At 39.6% G+C, this 23,853-nt stretch overlaps 1 protein-coding gene across 3 annotated transcripts in view; it reads left to right on the forward strand.

Annotated features, from left to right (window-relative positions):
• kiaa1328 (KIAA1328 ortholog) overlaps positions 1–23,853 on the forward strand; it is a 189,484-nt gene that overhangs the window by 49,014 nt on the left and 116,617 nt on the right. For all 3 annotated transcript variants that reach the window (XM_072572945.1, XM_072572928.1, XM_072572938.1), the window contains 2 exons: positions 1,245–1,360; positions 14,610–14,728. In XM_072572945.1, coding sequence (XP_072429046.1) covers positions 1,245–1,360; positions 14,610–14,728 — 235 coding nt within the window. The remainder of the gene's footprint in view (positions 1–1,244; positions 1,361–14,609; positions 14,729–23,853) is intronic.

The following is a 23,853-nucleotide window of genomic DNA, read 5'->3' on the forward strand; positions in this document are numbered from 1 at the left end:
GGTATTAGTCTAACAAACATTCTCTGAAGTAATATGAATGCATTTATATCCTTCCTTTAAGAACAATAATATTGTGACCTATTGAGAAGTTTGATAGCCATCATGTCCAGTTATGTACTGGAGAAAGTTATTTTTAGAATTTATCAAATTCCTAAATTGCAGACTATGTCACGACTATGGTTTTCTTCATGGAAAAGTTAATTTCAATTTATACTTGAAATATTCTGGTGTTATTGCAGCTTTATGTGGATGTATTTTGCAGGCTTTATTTGGGTTGCGAGAATAAAATTAACCAGGTAATGGATATGTAGATAAATTCAGTTCTGTTTTTTTGCTTTTTTAAAGTGGCATCTGTCATTGATGCATGAAAAATGAAGTCTGGGATGGTTATGCATATAGATTTTTGTTTTCTGCTTATTTTTCACTAGGGTAGCAGGAAGTAAACAATTTTCAAACATTTACTGGTGGCTGTTACCATTTAGTACCTTGTCCAAATGATTTTTCGTAAGTGAACATGTGATTTTTGATAAGGAAATAATGAAGAAGCTTTGTTATTACTTTAAAATGTTTTGTGAATCTTGAATTGGTTTTGAAAATGTTTGAAAATAGCATTGAGTTGCTGTCAATTGTAATGGGATCCATTACAATGTTTAGATATTGACAAAAGTGACGTGGTAATCTTTGACCTGGAAGAATGCTAACAGGAAGGAATAATTAGTTGAAGGAAATGGCAAGCAAGGAAACTTGATCCTTTTTCTGATTGGGACCTATTTGAATTCCAGTTGTTAAACTGTGTTTTGTCCTTGTGCATGATTAGCAAAGTTTGTAATAGCATTTAATTACTGCCCTCTCTTACTAAAGCCATCGTGAGATAAATAAAGAATTAAAACAGATATCTGTACCTTCTATATTGTAATTGCAGCAGAAAACACTTAGAGTGAAACTAGAGCTAAAGTTTCATTGAAATAGAAGACAATGCATGAATGAAGGTTATGTACTCAGAGCTTCCTCAAAGGTGATGGAAGTAGCCTTTGAATATTTTTAAGGCAGAAGTACCTAGATTCCTGATCAGCAAGGTGGTGAAAGCCTATCAGGTAGGAATGTAGCATATCAAATTAGCTATGATCTAATGAAATGGTGGAGTTTCAGGGAGAGGCTGAGTAGCTTACCTCTATTTTGAATTTGCCTGTTTGCAAGCATTTCAGTTAATGCAAAGTCTAATTCTTCTGTTTTTACCCACCTAGAGTAAGTGAAGAGAAAGAAGAAACTGTGGAACGATTAAAGGCAGAACATGAATCATTTGAAAAGAAAATCAGAGAACTGGAGGACCAGAATGAACTCATTGTCATGGAACGGGAAGATATCCTTAATTGCTTTAAAATTTTATGTGACATACATTTAGTGGAATCCATCTGTGTTTTGTGTTTAGAACGCATACATGTAGTTTGAATCAAAAAAGAACGTTTGTGATAGGGTGAAAAGGAGGAGCAATTAAATGACATAAGCATTGGACTGTGCAAGACTACAAGTGTGGTAGAGTCATAGTCATAAAGATGTACAGCACAGAAACAGACCCTTTGGTCCAATTTGTCCATACCAACCAGTTATTCTAACCTAATCTAGTCCCATTTGCCAGCTCTTGGCCCATATCTCTTTTAAAACCTTCTTATTCATATATCAATCCAGATGCCTTTAAAATGCAGTAATTCTATCCGTCTTCACCACTTCCTCTTTCAGCTCATTCTGTACAAGTACCACCCTCTGTATGAAAATGTTGCTCCTTTGGTCCCCTTTATATCTTTGTCCTGTCACCCTGAACCTGTGCCATCTTGTCTGTTTATTATATCCATGCCCCTCATGATTTTATAAACCCCCACCCCCACTCCCCCTCCCCCCACTCCCCCCAAGCCTCCAAAGCTCCAGGGAAAACAGCTCCAGCCTAATCAGCCTCTCCCTCTAGGTAAATCTTCCAACCCTGGCAACATCCTTGTAAATCTTTTCTGAACCCTTTCAAGTTTCACAATGCCCTTCTAATAGGAAGGAGATCAGAATTGCATGCAGTATTCCAAAAGTGGCCTAACCAATGGCCTGTACAGCCGCAACATGACCTCCCAACTCCTATATTCAATGCTCTGACCAATAAAGGAAAGCATACCAAACACCACCCTCACTCTCCTTTTCTACCTGCAACTCCACTTTCAAGGAAGTATGAGCCTACACTCCAAGGTTTCTTTGTTCAGCAATACTCCCTAGGACCTTACCATTAAGATGTAATGGAACAAGTAAGAATCAAAATGTATGCCTAGATGACTAGGTGTGAATGCCACAATCCTGAATAGCTGCCATCTGAAACTAAAAGATAAATGTGAGGAAGACCATAGATGAGCAGCAGCAGTAGACCATTCAGCCCATTGAGCCTTTCATTGAGATCATGGTTGCTCTGATAATCCTCACTTCCGCTTAGCCACCTTTCCTCATAATCTTTGATTTCCTTACTGATTAAAAATTTGTTTATATCTGCCTTGAATATACTTAACTACCTAAATACCCACTTGACTACTTAACAATCTATGTTGTTTTGGAGGTGATAAAGGTGGTGACCAAGTATACCAGCTCCAAGTGAAACACCATGTTGTACTGAGAGTACACAGCACAGGAACAGACTCTTGCCCCACCAAGCCTGCGCTGTCATATGATGCCTTTCCAAGCTAAAACCAATCCAAATCCCAGTATTCCTTGCCTATTCACATATCTTAAGATGTCTCTTAAACAATGGTTTCCACCTCCATCACCACCTGCTACCACCACCTCTGCCAACAAATTCCACACACTTACCACCCTATGTGTAAAAAGAAATTTGCCTCTCACATCCCCTTTAAATTTTCCACCTTTTACTGTAAACATGTGTCCCTAATTTCATCTCTGAGAATTTTTCTGGGAAAAAGACTCTATCCATGCCCCTCATAATTTTGTAAACCTCTATCAGGTTGTCCCTCAGCCTCCGAAGTGCAACAAGTCAAGATGGTCAAGTCTCTTCTTGTAGCTTATACCCTTGAACCAGGTAACATCCCAGTAAACCTTTTCTGTACCCTTCAATACCTCCATGTCCTTTTGGTAGAGTGGCGACCACAACTGTATGCAATATTCCAAAAGTGACCTTAGTAAAGTTTTATACAGCTGCAATGTGACTTTCCAGTTCTTATATTCTGTGCCCTAACTGATGAAGGCAAACATGCCATATGCATTTTTGATCACCTTATCCAATTAGGTTGCTACTTTTAGTGGACCTGTACACCTGGATTCTTCTGTATGTGAATGCTTCTAAGGATTCTGCCATTTAGTGTATACTTCCCTCCTACATTACAACTTTCAAAATGCATAACCTCACATTTCTCTAGATTAAATTTCATCTGCTGTTTCTCCAGCCTATAAATATCCTGCTGTATCCTAGGCAATCCTCCTCACTGTCTGCAGTTCCCTCAACTTTTGTGTCATCCGCAAACTTACTAATCAGACTACCTAGGTTCTCTTACGCATCATTCGTATGAAAGGGTCCCAGCATTGATCTGTATAGAACCACACTGGTCAGAAAGACACCCTTCCACCTCTACTTTCTACCTTCTTTGACCAAGCCAGTTCTGTATCCATCTTAGCAGCTCACTACAAATCCTACGTTTATCTTTAATAATCTTCCTCTCTTCACATACCTATAGAAGCTTTTACAATCAGTTTGTATGTTACTCACAAGCTTACACCTCCCCCCCTCACCCCACCTTCCTTTACTGAAATCTAAACTGCTCCTATTTCTCAGATCTGCTATTTTTGACGAATCATATGCCTGTTTGAATCTCATACTATTCCCTTCTCAGCGATGTCTGGGCTACCCATACTGTTATATTTTTATGCCAAGTAAGAATGAACAATGGCTACAATTCTTCCAAGCACTCTTTAAAAATGTTTGCCATTGCATATCAACAGCCATCCCTTCAACTAACATAGCCAATGTGCCATAGCTGGCTTAAGCCTTGTACCATTACAGTTTCATTTATTTAGATTCAGGCTTCTAGTCTCAGTATCAACCATGTCACTCTCCATCTTAATGAAAAGTTCTCCCCAAGAGGCTTAGCACAGTTGCCAATTATTCTATCTGGTTATTCAGTACCAATCTAGTGTGGCCCTTTTCACTAATTGATTCCTCGATGTATTGATCCAGAAAACCATTTCAAACATACTCCAGGAATTCTCTACAGCGTTGTTACTCATTTGATTTGTCCAATCTACATGCAGCCTAAAGTCTGGCATAATTATAATGTTGCATTTGTTGCTTGCATCTCTCATTTCCTGTTTAATGCTTTCCCAAGCATTACCTGTCTCTGGGCGTCTGCATGCAACCTCCATTATTGTTTGAATTATTTTGCATCATGGCTGTTTTATCCTTGCCTTTGAGTTCTCCACATATCACTTTATTTCCCATTCTTTTATTTTGGCCCCTACTATCCTTTTTTGTTTCCCTGTATAGGTTCCCATTCCCCTGCTATTTTAATTTTCAACTGTCCCCAGCAGCTTGAGCAAACACCCCCGCGAGGATGTCAGTTCCAGTCCTGTCCACGTGCAGTTTATCCAGTTTGTACTGGTCTCTCTCTCTCCCCTGCCAGATCCAGTCTCAATGTTCCAGAAATCTGATAACTTCCTTCTTGAACCATTTCTACAACCATGAATTCGCCTGTTATATCCTGCTATTTCAACTCTGACTAGCATGTGCCACTGGTAGCAATCCTGAGATCACTACCTTTGATGTACTACTTTACATTTAGTTTCCTAATTTCCTATGTTTTGCTTTTAGAACCTCTTCCTTTTACCCATATTGTTGGTACCAATGTTTACCTTGACCACTGGCTGTTCACCTTCTCACTCCAGAATGTCCTGTAGCTACTCTGGCATCCTTGATCCAAGCACCAGGGAGACAACACTCTATTCTAGAGTCTCATTTGTAGCCACAAACATTTGATTATTCCCCCCTTATGATTGAATCCCCTATTGGTATAGCCTACCAACACGTTCCTCCTGTTTAGTTGAGCTAACTGTGATGCAATGAATTAGGCTGTTGCTACTTTCCTCTGAGAGGCTATTTACCCCAACAAAATCCAAAGCGACATATCTGTTTTGCAGGCAAATGGCTACAGTGGGCTCCTGAACTGCCTTCATAGACTAGTTTGCTGCTTGGTTGTCATCCATTCCTTCCTGCAGTTTCATGATTATTTTGTAATTTTGAAATGCACTTAGTGTCTTCTACTGTGAAGACTGATACAAAGTATTCTTTTAACTCCTTTGCCAATTCCTGGTTCCTCATTACTGTTTGCCCAGTCTCTCACTTTATGGAGCTTATGTGCACTTTGGCTTATCTCTTCCTTTTTATATACTTAAGGAAGATTGTCCAGCTTGATGTTACTTGCAAGTTTACCCTCTAAGTTGAGTCATACAGCGTAGAAGCAGGCCCTATGACCGACCATGTCTGTACTGATCAATAGACACCAAACTATACTAGGCCAATTTCTTTACACTTGGTCTGTAGCCTCCTATGTTCAGGCATTTTAAAATGTTCATTCAGAAGTTTCTTACCTGTTGCGAGAGTATCAGCCTCCACCACCTTCTCAGGCTTCATGTTTCATATTTGTGCCATTCTGAGTGAGAGAAGTTTTTTCAGACCTCCTCTAGACTGCATACTTCTCACATTGAAATTATGCCCGCTGGTCTTAGACACGTCTGCCATAGAGAAGAGATTCACATGATCTGCCCTGTCTACATTGCTCATAATTTTGTATACCTCTATCAGCCCTTCAACCTCTTGTGCTGCAAGGAAATTAAGCCCAGTTTATCCAATCTCTCCTCATTACTGAAACTTTTCATCGTGGGCAACATCCTGGTAAATCTCCTCTGCGTCCTCCAGTGCAATCATGTCCTTCTGATAGTGTGCCAGCATACAATATTCCATCTATGGCCTAGTCAATGTTTCATAAAGTTGTAACAAGACTTCCTTTCTCCTATATTCCATACCCTGGCTAATGAAGGCAAACAACTGGTATGCTGCCTTCACCACCCTGCCTGCTTGTACTGACACTTGCAGGGATCTATGAACTTACATTCCAAGGCCACTTTGTCCTCAGTATTTTCTAGGAAGCAAATGTTCATTGTGTAAATCCTTCCATTATCAAACCCCCAAAATACATCACCTTGTACTTATTGAGATTAAATTCTGTTTGTCATTGCTCTGTCCAATTTACCAGTTGATCGATATCAGACTGTAGCCTGAAACCATTATCATCACTATCAACAACACCCCCAGTATTCATGACATCCAAAACATACTCATTCAACTTCTACATTCACATCAAGTCAGTGATGTACATAAGAAATATCAAGGGTTTCAGCACTGAACCCTATCATGTAGTACTGGTCGCAGGTTTCCAATGACAAAAATAACCCTTTGCCATCATTTTTTGCTCAGTCATCTGGCACTTCACCTGTGGCTAGTGATATATTAAATATATCCACCAAAGCACTGTTCACCCATCTCTAAAGCAGAAACAGCGAAACAAAGACTGAAACAAACAGCGCTCCCTCAAATCCAACCCAAACTCTGGATCAGATACATGGACAACGCTTTTTTATTATTAAGAGAACAGAAATTGAAAACATATGCTGGATTATCAACATCATGCTCGCAGGGACCAGATTTATGAGAGAGGAGGAAATCAACAATCAACTCCCATTCCTGGATGTGATTGTAGAAAGAATACAGAACGGTGAATGCATCACAAAAGTGCACAGAAAAGTAACACAGACTGACCAGATCCTGAACACCAACTAGCCAGTAAACTCCACGACCACCTGGCCCCAGTAGCCGTGCACACGTGACAAAGACCACAAATGCAACTGAGACAACACAATAATCTTAGGACAAGCTAAACAGTGGGCAGCCAGAGAATTTCTAGGAGCATGGTACTCATCTATGAACTCCATCGACAAACACACAGACCAAGACCCAATATACTGGCCACTATAATAAACAACTGGAACAGCAGGAATAGAACTAAATACATTCCAAAGACGCAGTACATCAGCGCTTCACAGGAGGCTCCAAAGCGCTGATGATGTCACCTAGCCAGGAGAGAAAACATCAGATCAACTTCCCAGCTCAGCAAACATACCCACAATTATGACAGCCGGCACTGAGCTACAAATCATTACACAAACATTTCCAAATGTCTTCTGAGTCACTGGACATGAAACGTTAACTCTGCTTTCTTTCTATAGATGCTGCCAGACCTGCTGAGTTTCACCAACAATTTCTGTTTTTGTCTCTGAACAATTATGTGACTGACTCTGATTTACTATCTGCAGTACTATGGGAAAAGGGCTCATTTTCTCTTTTGATACAAATCTTGAGTATCACTGAAGCTTTTCAGCTTGCCCTCTTCAGGACAAGTCAAAGAATTCTAGTGATGCCTGTATATTTTACAAGGTGCACATAGTAATATACAGCACGGAAACAGACCCTTCGATCCAACTTTTCCATGCCGACCAGATATCCCAACCCAATCTAGTCCCACCTGCCAGCACCTGGCCCCTATCCCTCCAAACCCTTTCTATTCATATACCCATCCAGATGCCTTTTAAATGTTGCAATTGTACTAGCCTCCATCACTTCCTCTAGCAGCTTATTCCATACGCGTACCACCCTCTGTGTGAAAACGTTACCCCTTAGGTCTCTTTTATATCTTTCCTCTCTCACCCTAAACCTATGCCGTGTAGTCCTGGACTCCCCCACTCCAGGGAAAAGACTTTGTCTATTTATCCTATCCATACACCTCATGATTTTATAAACCTCCTATAAGGTTCCCCCCTCAGCCTCCAATGCTCCATGGAAAACAGCTCCAGCCTATTCAACCCCTCCCTATAGCTCAAATCCTCCAACCCTGGCAACATCCTTGTAAATCTTTTCTGAACCCTTTCAAGTTTCACAACATCTTTCCGATAGGAAGGAGACCAGAATTGCTTGTGATATTCAAACGGCCTAACTCATGTCCTGTACAGCCGCATCATGATCCCCCAACTCCAGTACTCAATACTTTGACCTCTCTGACATGGCTTGAACATATTCAAAGGAACAGAAGGATCAAATCACACAGCATGTTTCTTCAGTTGTTTTGAGACCAAAGAAACTGCAGATGCTGGAATCCAAAATAGACAGGTTGGAGGCCGGAAGAACACAGCAAGCCAGGCAGCATCAGGAGGTGGAGAAGTCAATGTTTCGTGCCCTGGTTGGTCAATGGGAGGAATTAATCCGGTTGGTGACAGGGAGCAGTGGAAAGAATGGGGAGGGGCTGGGAAGGGAGTCGGGTGATGGGGTCGGAGGTTATTGAAGTTGGAGAACTCAGTGTTGAGTCCTCCGGGCTGTAGGCTGCCCAGGCGGAAGGTGAGGTGTTGTTCCTCTAATTTGCGCTGTGGTTCGTTTGGCAATGGTGGAGGCCAAGAATGGTCATGCCGGAAAGGGAGTGGAGGAATTGAAATGGACAGTAAAATGGTATTAACTGCGAAACCATCCTGCATTTGCAAAGCTTAAAAGCAAAATATGTACTGTTGATGTGATTGTGATAAGACCATATTTGCTGAACAATCAATCCTGAATGCACTAAAGCTACACTAGCAACCAATTAGGATAACCAATTGATTATTGTTAGATAATCATTGGAAAACAAAAGAATATATTCAATCCATCGACCTTTTTTGAATTACCAAAGAATTTGGTAATGCCTTGGCCAATCAAAGTGGATGTCAACGAATTAGCACCCTGTACCAAAATTTATTGACTAATTTTAAAATTTCTTCCATTTATACTGGTAATAAACTAATAATCTCAATCTTTTTGTAATATAATGCTAAGTGGACAAAAGTTGGTCATTAGTTGAAATGATCTGCAGAGGGCAGCAGTCACCATGTTTTCAAGCTTTTCACTGTAATTGATAACTTTTATTTTTAATGTGTTCTTTCTCTCTATCTTATTAGTCAGTTAGTTTTCTACATCCTGAGGCTCCAAACATCATGTGATATTTCAGTTTATAAGCCAAGTTCAGAGATCAGAATTAGTGCCTTGTTTTACTTGAAATGTTACTTCCAGAACTCGAGAGAAGAATTATGGCTAGTTTGCTGTAATTATCTGCTCCGTTCATTCTCAAGTGTAGTGTCAGATAAGAAATTAACCATTATGTTGGTGGGTTAAGTGTTGCTTCGAGTGAATGCCCACAGAGAATGCCAGATAATTTCAAAACATCAATAGCCTTTGTTTGATTGAAGCAATTTTGATTGAAGTGATTATTTTCATGGTACTTTAGGGACAGTCAAGTGAGGACTGAGTGCAACTTGCTGTGGAAAACATAAAAAGGTTTATAATGGTCAACACAAGCTTTGCAAATAACTATGAAATACTTGAGACCCAGCTGAAATAGCAATTGGGTTTGGTTTAGTTCTCATGAGTCAGATTCGACAGCTAACAAATGGCTGGCCTTTTAGGTCAAGTTATTAGCCCTCTGTCAAAATATTTAGAGACTGCCTTGGTTTGAAAAGTCTGGACCTGACTGAAGAATTTCGGTTTGAGTCTGTTATGGACAGTTTGAGTGTTTAAACTAATCTCAGTCCTTATTCTCACCACCTGTGGGCAGATAGATCGTCTTGGAATGTTGTGCCCTTCTTAAATAATTGTGGCGTATTTCCCTGCTGCCTCTGTTTGTGGATTCTAACTTTGTAAGGATAATGCTGTAGTAAAGTTAAATCAGAAGAAGGATTTGTTTCGCACCCTTTGTGGTGAAGGGAATATTTTGCAGCACAGCTGTGCTTTCAGGCACAGAAGAAGAGACTGATTCAAAAAGGATAAAAAGAGCAGCAACGTCAATGGAAAACAACTGAAGATGCCAGTGTATCAATGTTCTTGCTTTTAAGATGGAATCCAAAAATCAGAACTGGCGATGGCAGTCTGGAATTACTTTAAGATGTTAATAGGTTAGCCAGTTTTTTTTTTGAAAGTCCATCGAGGGTCATCTGAGGTAAATTACTGAAATGTCACTCTTGATTTACTATTTTGATGAAAGTTGATTACTTAGGAAGAACACAAAATGCAGGTTCAAAGGAGAAATAGTTACTAAAGACTTGCACAACAGAAAAACAACTATTTGTGGGTCATCTCTGAACTAAGTGGCAAGTCATTATCATGTCCTCCTTGGCTGAAAGTGGCTTTTCCATTTTTGGCCTTCTGGTCTTGGACCTATGGTGTATATATTTGCTGGATCAGTTCTGGCCAGTGGTAACATTCAGCATGTTGATATTTATGAATTCAGGAAAGGTAATGCCTTTGAATGTTAAGGGGAAATAGTTAGTTAGATTCTTTCATTTGAGATGGTGACTGCCAGGCATTTATACGGTATGAATGTTACATGTCACTTATCAGCCCAAGCTTGGACATTTCCAAGGTCTGTTGCGTATAGACACAGTCATCTTTATTATTTGAGTAATTACAAATGCTACTAAACATTGTGCAGCCCTCAATAAACATCTGTGCTGACCTCATGGTGGAGGGAAGCTCATTGCTGAAACAATTGAAAACATTTGGGTTGAAGAAGAAATGTTAGCCAGAACATTGTGGAACTTCTTCCTTTTCTTCAGACAGGACTGTTGCTAACAATGAATTATGGTAATTCTGACAAGCTGGAGTGGAACATAATAGCCAGCGGACTGGAAGACTGGGAGCAGAGTGGAACAACCGGCAGACTGGAATACTGGTGCGGGATGTGACAGCCGGCACACCAACTCATTAATGTTGAACTGTTATCTGTGAAGAACTAGGGTCAACTTTGACACAAGATATATGGAAATTGTAGATTATTTGGCAAAAAATATGGGGTTAACTTTTACGTATAATTTGAGAGTATGGTGTTGGAAATGCACAGCAGGCCAGGGAGCATCCAAGGAGCAGGAGAATTGATGTTTTGAGTACAAGCCCTTCATTAGGAATGAGCCTGTGAGCCGAGGGGATGGAGATAAATTGTGGGGGGGGGGGGGGTGGCGGCGGCGGGTGAGTGGGTGGAGTTGGCTGGGGCGAAGATGGTTGAGAGTGAGATAGGTAGATGGAGGTGGGGGGTAATGTAATAGGCTGGAGAAAAAGGTGGAGCGGGTAGGTGGGAAGGAAGATGGACAGGTCTTGAGGGCGTTGCCGAATTGGAAGATTGGAACTGGGATAAGTTGGGAGGGGAGGGAACTGAGGAAACTGGTGACATCCACATTGATGACATGGGGTTGGAGGGTCCTGAGGTGGAAGATGAGAAGTTTTTCCACCAGGCGTCAGGTGGTTAGGGAGTGGCGATGGAGGAAGCCCAAGACCTGCATGCCCCTGGCAGAGTAGGTGGGGGAGTTGAAGTGTTTGGCCACAGGGCGGTGGGATTGTTTGCTGCGGATGTCCCGGAGATGTCCTCTGAAGCACTCTGTAAATAGGCATCCTGTCTTCCCAAAGTAGAGGAGACCACATTGGGAGCAATGGATACAATTTACTGTTTGTGGGGGGGAAATAAATCTTTGATATATTGTCAATGGATATATGAATAGGGAGGGTTTGGAGGGAAAAGGGCTGGGTGTTGGCAGTTGGGACTAGATTGCGTTGGGAAATCTGGTCAGCATGGACAAGTTGGACCGAAGGGTCTGTTTCCACGCTGTACATCTTTATGACTCTATTGACTGTCAATTCTAGATTCTCCCAGAAAAGGAAATATCCTTTTTACATCCAACCTGTAAAGGCCTCTTAGAATTTTGTATATTGTAATTAAGTAGTCATTCATTCTTCTAAATTACAATGGCTGCAAGCCCATCTTTGTCTCAACCTTCCTCATAAGACAACCCAATATTCCAGACATTAGATTTAGGTTTTATTGTCAAGTATACTTGAGTACGGGAATACAGGAGTACAGTGCACAAAGTTGACATTCTCTGGCACAATCTTAATTTTCAAAAGACAGGATTAACAACAGAAGCAGAAATAAAGTACTGAAAGACACTGCTACATGAGTCCTTTCTGCCAGAAAAACAGCCACAAATTTTGAATCTGTGAGCAGTCAGATGCCCAGAGTCCCCACACGCCACTGCACCCGAAACGCCACCATCTCCAACTGGGCTCAGCTAATAGCCTGGAACCACATGTCAGCAGAGGATCAGTGTTCCCATTCTACGATGGCATCATGCATTTGTTGACACTGTCGTTGCCATGAGTCCACTGAAGCCGTCATTTCCTGAATTGGGCACAAAGTGGATGCTGGGCCCACCATACTGAAACAGCTGGTGCCTCATTCTGGCTTACATTGCTGCCACTGCTGCCTTGTGGGTCTGCCATTTCAGCAAAGGAACCTGCTGCTGCTGCTGGCACACTGGGAAGGGGGCCTATACTTAGGAAAGGAAAAAAGGAAAAGAAGAACAAATGTAAAAGAAAGAGAGAAAAAAACAGCAGCTCTAGGCCTTCAGCCTTATCAGTTTGGAAACTATCCCATATAGCATGGTTCTCACACCGATACTGTTACAGACAAGCAACAAATATATTGTTCAAGAGCGTATAAAGTAAGATTTTCCTCAACACAGTTTGATGTACTTTGAGTGGTTACGTCAGCCATTTTGGAGAGCAATTAATAATCAACCATGTTACTGTCTATCTGGAATGACATTAAGGCCCAACTTTTTAAAGACTCAAAGGCAGAAGACAGAGGGTGGTGGTGGAGGGATGTTCTTCAGACTGGAGGCCAGTGACCAATGGAGTGCCGCAAGGATCGGTGCTGGATTCACTACTTTTCATCATTTATATAAATGATTTGGATGCGGGCGTAAGAAGTATAATTAGTAAGTTTGCAGATGACACCAAAATTGGAGGTGTAGTGGACAGCGAAGAAGTTTACCTCAGATTACAACATCTTGATCAGATGGGCCAATGGGTTGAGGAGTGGCAGATGGAGTTTATTTAGGTAAATGCGAGGTGCTGCATTTTGGGAAAGCAAATCTTAGCAGGACTTATACACTTAATGGTAAGGTCCGAGGGGATGTTGCTGAACAAAAAGACCTTGGAGTGCAGGTTCATAGCTCCTTGAAAGTGGAATCGCAGACGATAAGATAGTGAAGGTGGTGTTTGGTATGCTTTCGTTTATTGGTCAGAGGATTAAATACAGGAGTTGGGAGGTCATGTTGCTGTACAGGACATTGGTTAGGCCACTTTTAGAAAATTGCATGCAATTCTGGTCTCCTTCCTATTGGAAAGATGTTGTGAAACATGAAAGGGTTCAGAAAAGATTTACAAGAATGTTGCCAGGGTTGGAGGATTTGAGCTTTAGGGAGAGGTTGAATAGGCTGGGGTGTTTTCCCTGGAGCGCGGAGGCTGAGGGGTGACCTTTATAGATGTTTATAAAATCACGAGGGGCATGGATAGGATAAATAGACAAAGTCTTTTCCTTGGGTTGGGGACTCCAGAACTAGACTGCATAGGTTTAGGGTGAGAGGGGAAAGATAATTAAAAGAGACTTGTGAGGCAACATTTTCAGAGGATGGAATGGGCTGCTAGAGGAAGTGGTGGAGGCTAGTACAATTGCAACATTTAAAAGGCATCTGGATGGGTAAATGAATAGGAAGGGTTTGATGGGATATGGGCTGGGTGTTGGCAGGTAGGACTAGATTAGGTTGGGATATCTGTTCGGTATGAGCGAGTTGGACTGAAGGGTCTGTTTCTGTGCTGTAAATCTCTCTGACTCTAGTCTTCCTTCTTTGAATTATGTTAATATACCATTTGGGCTTTGACAAATCATGGTTCACCATTTTTCTTTGTATTCAAAATTTAATTAACTAACAACTCAGTGTAACTTCTATGCTTTTGTACCATGCATAATTCCTTTGTCAAAGTCTGGATGCATTTTATGATTAGAATTAGCTTTATTGTCACATGTACTCACATGGGTACAGTGGAAAATTTACAAGTTGCCACTTAGGGCACCATCTGAGGTACAAAGATACCTAGGTATAGATCTCTCAATGCAGAGATTTTTCACTTTAAAATCTATTGGTTCATTATGTAAGTGGATCACTGGAAGAATTCTGTTGTGCTAGTGAATTAAAACAACTTATGAAAAATCAGGACCTAGATAATGTGTTTTGCAGTTTTGTTCATTGGCATGTTTACTAGAATTCACGTATAACAAATTGTAAAATTAAATCTAGCATAGAGTTCCTGGCTGTCAGCAGTTCATTTTCATTTTCTTATGTGTCAATTACTATATTGATTAAATTAAATTTCATAAATCTATTGAATCACTTAGGGCATTCACAATTTGTCTATTTGCTAAATTTGAGTGCTGCAGTATGATTTATAAAACTGGTTTATGCTGTATAAACTCTTTCCGCGTCTTTTGAATGCGTCTTTTCTGCTTTGAGAGGAAAATAGCTGCTTTGTTATGCCTCATCATTTGAAAGCAGTGAGCAAAATTTGTGGTGCTTTATATTTTCTCCTATTATGTTACTTCCCTTGACCCACTTTATACCGTTGCAACACCAGTATGAAAAATGCCAGGAACTCCTGAGTGTTTACCAAAATTGCCTCTCTGAGCAGAAAGAAAAATTTAACCAGTGCTTTCCTGAGTCCTGGAACAATAAGGAAAAGGTAAGCCCTAGCTTCTGAATCTGTTGTGTGGAATTATTGTTAGTGATAGTGATGTATGAACTGTAGAACTAGTACATTTGCAACTGCACAATGTAAATCTACTTAATTAGCTCAACAAATATCATTTGGCTTGAGCACCTGTTGGAAATGGCAAAATATTACATGTGGCTCTTCCATACTAGATTCAGTTGCAGCTTGACAAAGTCTCAGGAACTGTAATCCCAGGCTGCTGTCTGTCTGGAAGCAGGTTTGTTGTAAAATAGAGTGTCAAAGGGTGAGAAGGAAGTAAGTGATCTTCTACCATCAATTCATTAACACCATCTCTTTTCATAAATCAGAATTGATAACTGACTTCCTTTGTAAATGTAATTGTAATTTCAAATTGATGAGTAATTCACACATTTGTGTGGATAATCTCATGCATAATTTTGTCAGTCCAATAACTGGGAGAAGAATTATGTTCCTAAAATAAAGTTTACTGAAATGTGAAAGCAAAGCACTATAGATACATGTAATCTGAAATAAAACACAATGCCAGAAATACTCTGCAGCATTTACAGCATTTTCTATTTATGTCTTAAATTCTACGTTACTTCAAATTTTACATGAATATTGGGGAAAATTACATTGAGGATGCTGGAATCCTTACATAACTGCGAGTTATATTTTAATACATGAGAACTTGTGTATATATTATGTAGCATGCTCTAAGGTTTATTACATTTGCCTAACTTAAATTTTTCACACTTCTGATGTTACATGCAAATTTCAGTGCCACATATTCAAACTGAAAACTTAAATTTGCTAGTTTCATTTTACTTTGAGGAGAAGCTCTGGTTTTAAAGGCTGCTTACATCCCTTTGGAAACTCTGATGGGAACGAAAGTGTTTTCTCTTTAATCTCCAATTTGCCTTGTACTAAACATATGCTGAAATGAACAATTTAAGACAGTAGTATGTAACTAAGAAAATTTGAGGAGAAATGAGTGAAGGGTTAGTATTTGCTGGAGGAATTAAATCAACTTCTAAAATCATATTGTACAGAAGAGGCCCTTCCACCTGTAACACCAAAAATACTATATCTACACTTCCACTTATCAGCACTTGGCCCATAGCCTTGAATATTGTAACACTTCAGGTGCATATCCAAGCACTTTTTGTTTTAAAGGTTGTGAGGTAACCTGCCTCAACTACTGTCCCTGGTAGTGCATTTCCGACCCCTACCACTCTCTGGGTGAAAGAATATTTTGTTGATAACCTTCTGCTTTCTACTTTAAAAGTGTGAGGTAGTACCAAAGTAATGAAACAGTGTTGGAAAAACTAAGGATTTAACTTGGGAGCAGAACAAGAATGTGCAATAACGGAATAAATTGTAAACTTAACATTAATTCACCAAGATCTTTACTAACGTATGAAATTGACATCTGAGAGGAGTATCTGTAACAAAAAATTTGGACTATTTGGATTAATTTTAAAATATTTGCCATTCCTGCTGAGCTTCTCCAGCAACTTCTGTTTTTGTTACAATTCAGCTCTTGGTGAGTCAAGTGATTGAGAGTTTTGAGTATGTTACTAGGGGGATGCCAAAGGTATCACTAAACTGGCTTGGTGGTTCAGGTATGACAAAGATGCCATGGACATAATTAAACAGCAAATAATTATTTTGGTGTTGGGGCCAAATTTCTCTCTCAACCAATGCAAGTAGCACCCGAGTTGATGATTCTTTATATTTGTCCGATTTTTAGTACAAATGTGAGGTTATCTAGTTGAAAACTTCCTCCTTTCTGCCTTTCCCTTTCTTGAACAGAGTTGTGACATGTGAGTTTCAAAACTGCTGGGACCTGTGCAGAATCTAGCAAATTACAACCATTGCGTTCACCATCTGTGCAGCTTATTGTTTTAAGACCGCAGGCTACTGCCCATCAAATCTAGGGAACTTGGTGATTTTTAAGTCCCATTACTATTTAGAATTCATTTTCTGTAGCATGGTAACTGTCCTAATTTCCTCCTCCTAGTTTTGCTTTTTTGATTTTCAACTGTTCTTGAGGTACCTTTTTTTTTAATCTTCTGCTATGAAAATGGAACATGTACGAAAGAGGTCCCCAATTTGCAAACATTTAACTTATGTGCATGCGTACTTATGAATACAATTTTAAACAGTGGTACAATTTTGAAGACTCGACATATGAACATTTCCTGACCTGATGAACGCTCCTTTATGTTGTCCTGTGTTGTGTTCTGACTTGCGAACAGATTCTAGAACAGAAACTCTTTGCAACCTGGGGACTGCCTGATCTCATTCAAAGCCTGTGCCATTTTCTTTCTCATTATTAATTCTTCAGTCTTGTCCTTTTAGGACCAATGTTCACTTTAGCTAGTCTTTTTATATGCATATAGAAGCTTTTGCCCTCTCATTAGATTTCTCTCAGACTCCAATTTCTACTCCTTTAGTAATCCATTGCTAATTTCCAAAATTTTCTCAATTTTCTGATCTATCACTAATCTCACAGCAATGTATTTTTAACCTTGATACCAGTTAGCTACAGATAATGCATCTTTCTAATTTTCTGTTCATGGTTGTGAACTATCTCCTTAAATGTTGGCCACTGCATCTTCACAAGCTTACCTTTGTACCTTTTATCCTTTTCCACTTTAACCAGTTGTCATCAGTTACTTGTAGTTATTTTAATTTAAATTACATATTTTAGTAGTTGGCCCATATTTCTAGCTCAAACTTAATTGCGAAGTTTTGGACGTAGTGGACAGCGAAGAATGTTACCTCAAATTACAACAGGATCTTGACCAGATGGGCCAATGGGCTGAGAAGTGGTAGATGGAGTTTAATCCAGATAAATGCTGCATTTTTGGGAAAACAAATCTTAGCTGGACTAATACACTTAATGGTAAGGTCCTAGGGAGTGCTGCTGAACAAAGAGACCTTGAAGAGCAGGTTCATAGCTCCTTGAAAGTGGAGGTGCAGGTAGATAGGATAGTGAAGAAGGCATTTGGTATGCTTTCCTTTATTGGTCATTGAGTACAGGAGTTGGGAGGTCATGTTGCGGCTGTACAGGACATTGGTAAGGCCTCTGTTGGAATATTGCATGCAATTCTGGTCTCCTTCCTATTGGAAAGATGTTGTGAAATTTGAAAGGGTTCAGAAAAGATTTACAAGTTGCCAGGGTTGGAGGATTTGAACTATAGTGGGAGGCTGAACAGGCTGGGGCTGTTTTCCCTGGAGCGGTGGAGGCTGAGGGGTGACCTTTATAGAGGGTTACAAAATTATGAGTGGCCTGGATAGACAAAGTCTTTTCCCTGGGATCGGGGAGTCCAGAACTAGAGGGCATAGGTTTAGGGTGAGAGGGGAATTTTATAAAAGAGACCTAAGGGGCAACATTTTCACACAGGATGGTATGTGTATGGAATAAACTGCCAGAGGAAGTGGTGGAGGCTGGTACAATTGCAACATTTAAGAGACATTTGGATGGGTATATGAATAGGAAAGGTTTGGAGGGATATGGGCCGGGTGCTGGCAGGTGGGACTAGATTAGGTTGGGATATATGGTCAGCATGGACGGGTTGGACCGAAGGGTCTGTTTCCATGCTATATGTGTCTATGACTCTGTGATCACTCTTGTGTAGAGGATCCTTTACTGTAATATCAATCCTGTCTTAATAAACAATATTTGGTCCAAAATAGCCTGATCCCTGATATATTCTGTAACATATTGCAATAAGATTCTATTCTGAATACGTTCATATGAATTCATCCTCTCTTTAGGTTACTGTTAGCAATTAGACCTCTCCAATTGATGTGAATATTGAAGTTACCCAGATTATTGCCATACCTTTCATGCACTTCATTATTATTTCTTTATTTATATCCTGTCCTACTGCGTTAACTGCAGTTATGGGACCTATAAACTACTCCCACTGGTGACAGCTTTCCTTAACAAAAAAACTACGCAGAACTGGGGATGCTGGAATTCACAAACAAAACAGAAATGTTTCAGATCTAGTGAGTTCTGAAGAACGGTCACTAGACCCGAAATGATACCTTTGCCTTCTCTCCACAGGTGATGCCAGGCCTGATGTATTTTTCCAGTAGTTTCTGTTTTTGTTCCTGACATCTTTCCTTTGTTATTTCTCCTCATCATCCAAACTGGTTGGTTGGTTGATTGATTGTACATTGCGATCTTCTGAACCAAGACCATTTCTCATATTTAATTTGAACAAATGAATTCAGTACGACCCTACTTGAATACGTAAATACAGTCATGGTAGTAAAATTACATGGAAACAATTGCATTGATGTGTTTCATTCATGGAAATGCAACTTGTGACTTTTAATTCTGATTATTTCATAGAATCATAGAATCCCAACAGTATGAAAACAGACTATTCTGTCCAACAAGGCCACACCAACTCTCTGAAGAGCATCCTACCCAGACACTCAACACCCCCTCCCTAACCCTGCATTTCCCAAGGCTAATCCACCCAACCTACACATCCCTGGACAGCATGGGACAATTTAGCGTGGCCAATCCTCCTAATCTGCACATCTTTGGACTGTGGGAGGAAACAGACCCGTGGAAAATATGCACATAGACAGTTGCCCAAGGCTGGAATTCACCCTGGGTCCCTGGTGCTGTGAGACAGTAGTGCTCACCACTAAGCCATTACATTCCCCATTTAAAAAAAAAATTATTAATTCTGTTCTTAAAGCCATACTTGCATTGAAAAAGAAAGTAACAGTTTTGCTGGTCCAGAAAATGACTAGTCCAATTTAGTATTGATTGCATAAAATAATGGGAGTACGAGAGGACTCTTTACTTTAGATAATTTTCAACTGAGTGACCATCTTAACCTTTCTTAAATTGGTCGGGTTGGACTGCGGTGGTGTTGGTGAAACAGTGTTGTACCCACATCAAAAGGAGGTTTCTTCCTTCACCTGCATCCTTCAACTACATCCATTCTTGAAGTATCTCAGGTTTAATGCTTGTTTGACAGTGGAATATAAACCCATTGTCTTAGGCTCCAGTTTTCCATTAGTGACCTGCCAGAAATGGTTATTTATATCTGAAAGGGGTCAAGTCGAATAGTCACATATAAGGGCCAAATACCTTGGGAAAGGTTCATCTTTGTATGTATAACAGTATATAAATCTGAAAATGGAACAAGAGGAGACAAATTGGGAAGGTAGGAAAATTTTATATTTTTTCTTTCTTTTGATATTTTAATGAGATTTTTATGAACCACCTAGGTAATGTACAGCAGATGATTATTGAGGTTAAAAAAACAAATTTTAAATGGTTCCTTACTGTGTTTGTGTTTCATATGCCTGTAAAAATAACTTTGCCTTTTAAGTAAGGAAACCATCCACAGCGGGATGCTAAGATGCAGTTTGATACAATTATTTAAGCAATAAGAGTTTGCCTTATTTAATGCGACTCTGAAACATGTAATTTAACAAAGTAGCCTGTGTTATACAAAGGTTTCCATTGAATTTTGGTATGTTTGTCATTTCCGATTGTAACTATCTGATAGTACTGAAACAATAAATTTTAGACTTTAAAAGTTATTATACTTCGACAAATCATTTAATAAATAGTTTTGATTGTCTTGCATATTGTTTTTCTCTATTCATTTTATTTTTAGCAGGTTTCACACTTAGTACATGAATACCTTGTGGCTAGATTTACACATGGTCATCTTGTGATGATTGTACATGTCATTGTTGTAATTAGGTTTCTTTCATGTGGGATATTATTCCAACTGCTTCATGTTGGCCAGTCAGTCTGTCTCCTAAAATGGTGCTTGCTCAGTTTCGATGCTTTAATTAGATTAAAGGTCCCTTTTGCATTTGAAAACTATACAACTGTAACATAAATTGCTGACCATCTGGAGTTTAAAGATAATTAAAATGTGCATAAAGTTTACAACAGAAGCAAGATAGATTTGCTTTGTTGTGTTGTTTCACTATTCTATATGATCTACTCAATTGAGACGGAGATAAATTAACTACTTTAGTTTAGCTTGTAGTTGTTACTCAAGTGGACAAAATGTCGTTTCTTCCATTGTGTTAACAACATGTCTTATATTAGTAATCAGGAATATAAAAGCAAATCAGTGTTATTCAGATGAACTGCCTGAATGGCCATGGATGTAATCTCCGTATAACAGAGCAGTGATTTTGTATAATGCTATGTAAAATTCATTTTGCTTTTAATCTCTTGCAAAATCAATATTTCCTATAGTGACGATCATCACATTGGAAAAAGAGAGAAATTCCTCTTGTATTTCAATTTAGTTTGTCCAGAGGTTCAATTAATCTCATTCTATTTCCAATGTAATGAGCTTTAATATTTCCAAGCTAAGATGCAACTGGTTGGGTTAGCCTTTTAAAGTTTTTATTGACTCCATTTATTTGAGCTATCACTGCAAATGATGAAGGCTGAGAAGACTGTGCCTTTCTCCTCTTCTAAGCTGAAAATGTTTGTTGGTGGACTATGCCTTTCTGATTAAATCTTGTGGTGTGACCATCATTGGAAAAGTCAGCATTTTTTGCTCATTCCCAATTACCCTTGAGCACCTTGTAGTGACCTACCTCCTTGAACTGTTGCAGTCCCTGTGTTCGATGGTTGTTCCAGAATTTTGACTTAGCAGTTGTGAAGGAATGATGATGAAAATTCCAAGTCAGGATGCTGAGAGATTTAAAGGGAAGTTAATTCAGATTAACATCTTGTGTAGAAAATGAATTTTAAAAATGCTGTATTTGGTTATAGTTGATGTAGCTGAATTACTGAGAAAGAAGGTCTTAATATTGATTCCTATATGCCGATATAGTGTTCTTGAGCTCAGCCACGTGTAGTTAGCAATAGAAAAAAGGAAAATCAGCAAGTGTGGCAGCATCAGTGGAGAGTGAAACAGAATTAGTGTTATGAGTCTGTTTTAACTGTTCAGCGGACAGCACCTTTCAAACCCATTATCGCTACCATTACAAGAGCAATAAATACTTGGGAACACGACCACCTGCAAGTTCCCCTCCAAACCACACACCATCTTGACTTAGAAATATATTGCCATTCCTTTAGTGTTCCTGATTCAAAATTTTGTACTTCACTTCCTAAAGGCATTGTGGGTGTACCAACATCAAATCGACTGCAGCAGGTTGAGAATGCAGTTCACTAGTACCTTCTCAAAAGGCAAATCCTTTTAGCCTTGCTTGTTTGTCTAATTTCTCCAGAAGAGCAAATCACCCAGTATCACTCCCCACCTTTTCCCCCCATAGGCCGACAAACTTTCTGTATAGTTACTATTCAATTCTCTTGCCATAATTGCATTTGCCTTCATAACCTCAGGCATCATAATTGGTTGCTGCATAAAAAGGCTTTATCTCTTACTGCAAATTTGTCCATTAAACTTAAAATCTCATAAGGCAATAAGATGTCGGAGCAGAACAATGTTTTCAATAAGTCCCCTGAAGACTGATAACTTTTTGAAATAATTCAAACTTCCAGTGAATAGCTGCAAATGCAGGTGACAAGATTTGAAGACAAGACCGAAATGTAGGAATAGACCATTTGGCTCATCAAGTCTCTACTGCCATTCCATGAGATCATGGCTGATAATCCTCAAGTCTACTGTCCTGTCTTTTCCCTATAACCCTGGATTCCTTCTCTGATTGATTAAAATCAGTCTTTCACAGCCTTGAATATACTTAATGACCCAGCCTTAACATTTATTTGCTGTAAGGAATTCCACAGTTTTACTGCCTCCCTAGAGCAGAAACTCCTCTTCATCTCTATCTTAGATGAGTGACTACTTACTCTATGATTAAGCCCTCTGGTCCATCACTCTTCCACAAGGGGCAATAATTCTGCACATCGAGCCTAACAAGCCCCTTAAGTCTCGTACATTTGAACAAAGCTGCCTGTCATTTTTCTAAACTCCAATGAGTACCGGCCCAACCTAGTCAACCTTTTCTCACGAAAATCCATCCATAACCAGAATCAGCCCAGTAAACCATTGCCTCCGATATAAGCACATCTTTCAATTGGTAAGTTCTGATTTGTGCCTTGTTTAGTCTTTTTTTTTTCTGTTCCATTCCCTTGGAAATGAAGGCAAACATTCCATTTCCCTTTCTGAATACTTAATGAATTTCAATGCTAGATATTTGCAGAAGGATTCCTAAATCTTTCACCATTTAAATAATATTCAGCTCCTGTATTCTTTCCGCCAAGGTGCATATCCCTCTCCAGATTGTGCTATTGTGTGGTGTCACTACCACTTTCCTAAGGGCTCCTGGAACAGGCAGTAAGTGCTAGCCTCGCTAGTGATGCCCAAGTCCCATGAGTGAATTTTTAAAAATCTAAGAGGTTGTGAATGGTGGTGAATATTGTGGGCAAATGTTTCCACTTTTGACTTTATGATGGAGGGAAGGTCATTAAAGCAACTGTGGATGGTTAGGCCTGAGGAACTCCAGCAGATTCCTAGAGATGAGACAACTAACATCCAGCAAACACAACCATTTTCCTATTTGCCAGGTATGACTCCTCCAGTGGAGAGTTTTCCCTTGATTAATTGGAATTTTATTAGGGCTACTTGATGCTACACTTTGATCAAATGCAACCTTGATGTCAAGAGTTGTCACTCTCTCCCCTGACTTCTGGAATTCAGCTCTTCTGTCCATATTTGAATCAAGGCTGTAATAAGGTCAGGAGCGCAGTAGCCCTGGCAAAACTCAAACTAGGTGCCTGTTGAGGGTTTAAACAAAGTATCCTCCTTACCCCAAACTCTGCCTTCTATTAGTTAGAATCTATCCATGCTAACCTCTAACTTATTAAATAGTTGAATGTTTAATACCTTATCATACACTTTCTGCAAATTCAAATGTATTATATCCACTGCTTACCCTTAACCCACTTTATTTTTCATTCTTAAGGCATTGAAGGAGACCCTTTTTCCCTTCCTTTCAGGAACTTGAGCTCCAGAAACACACAGGTACCAATATTCCTCTGAATTCTTCCCTCCCTCCCCTTCCTTCTGATTCCATCCCTCTTTCTAATCCCACCTATTATCATGTATTCACTATACCCTCCAACTTCCTCTCTCTGATGCTAAATGATC

The sequence above is a fragment of the Chiloscyllium punctatum genome, chromosome 1 (genome assembly GCF_047496795.1).
Source record: "Chiloscyllium punctatum isolate Juve2018m chromosome 1, sChiPun1.3, whole genome shotgun sequence".
Taxonomy (NCBI): Eukaryota; Metazoa; Chordata; class Chondrichthyes; order Orectolobiformes; family Hemiscylliidae; genus Chiloscyllium; species Chiloscyllium punctatum.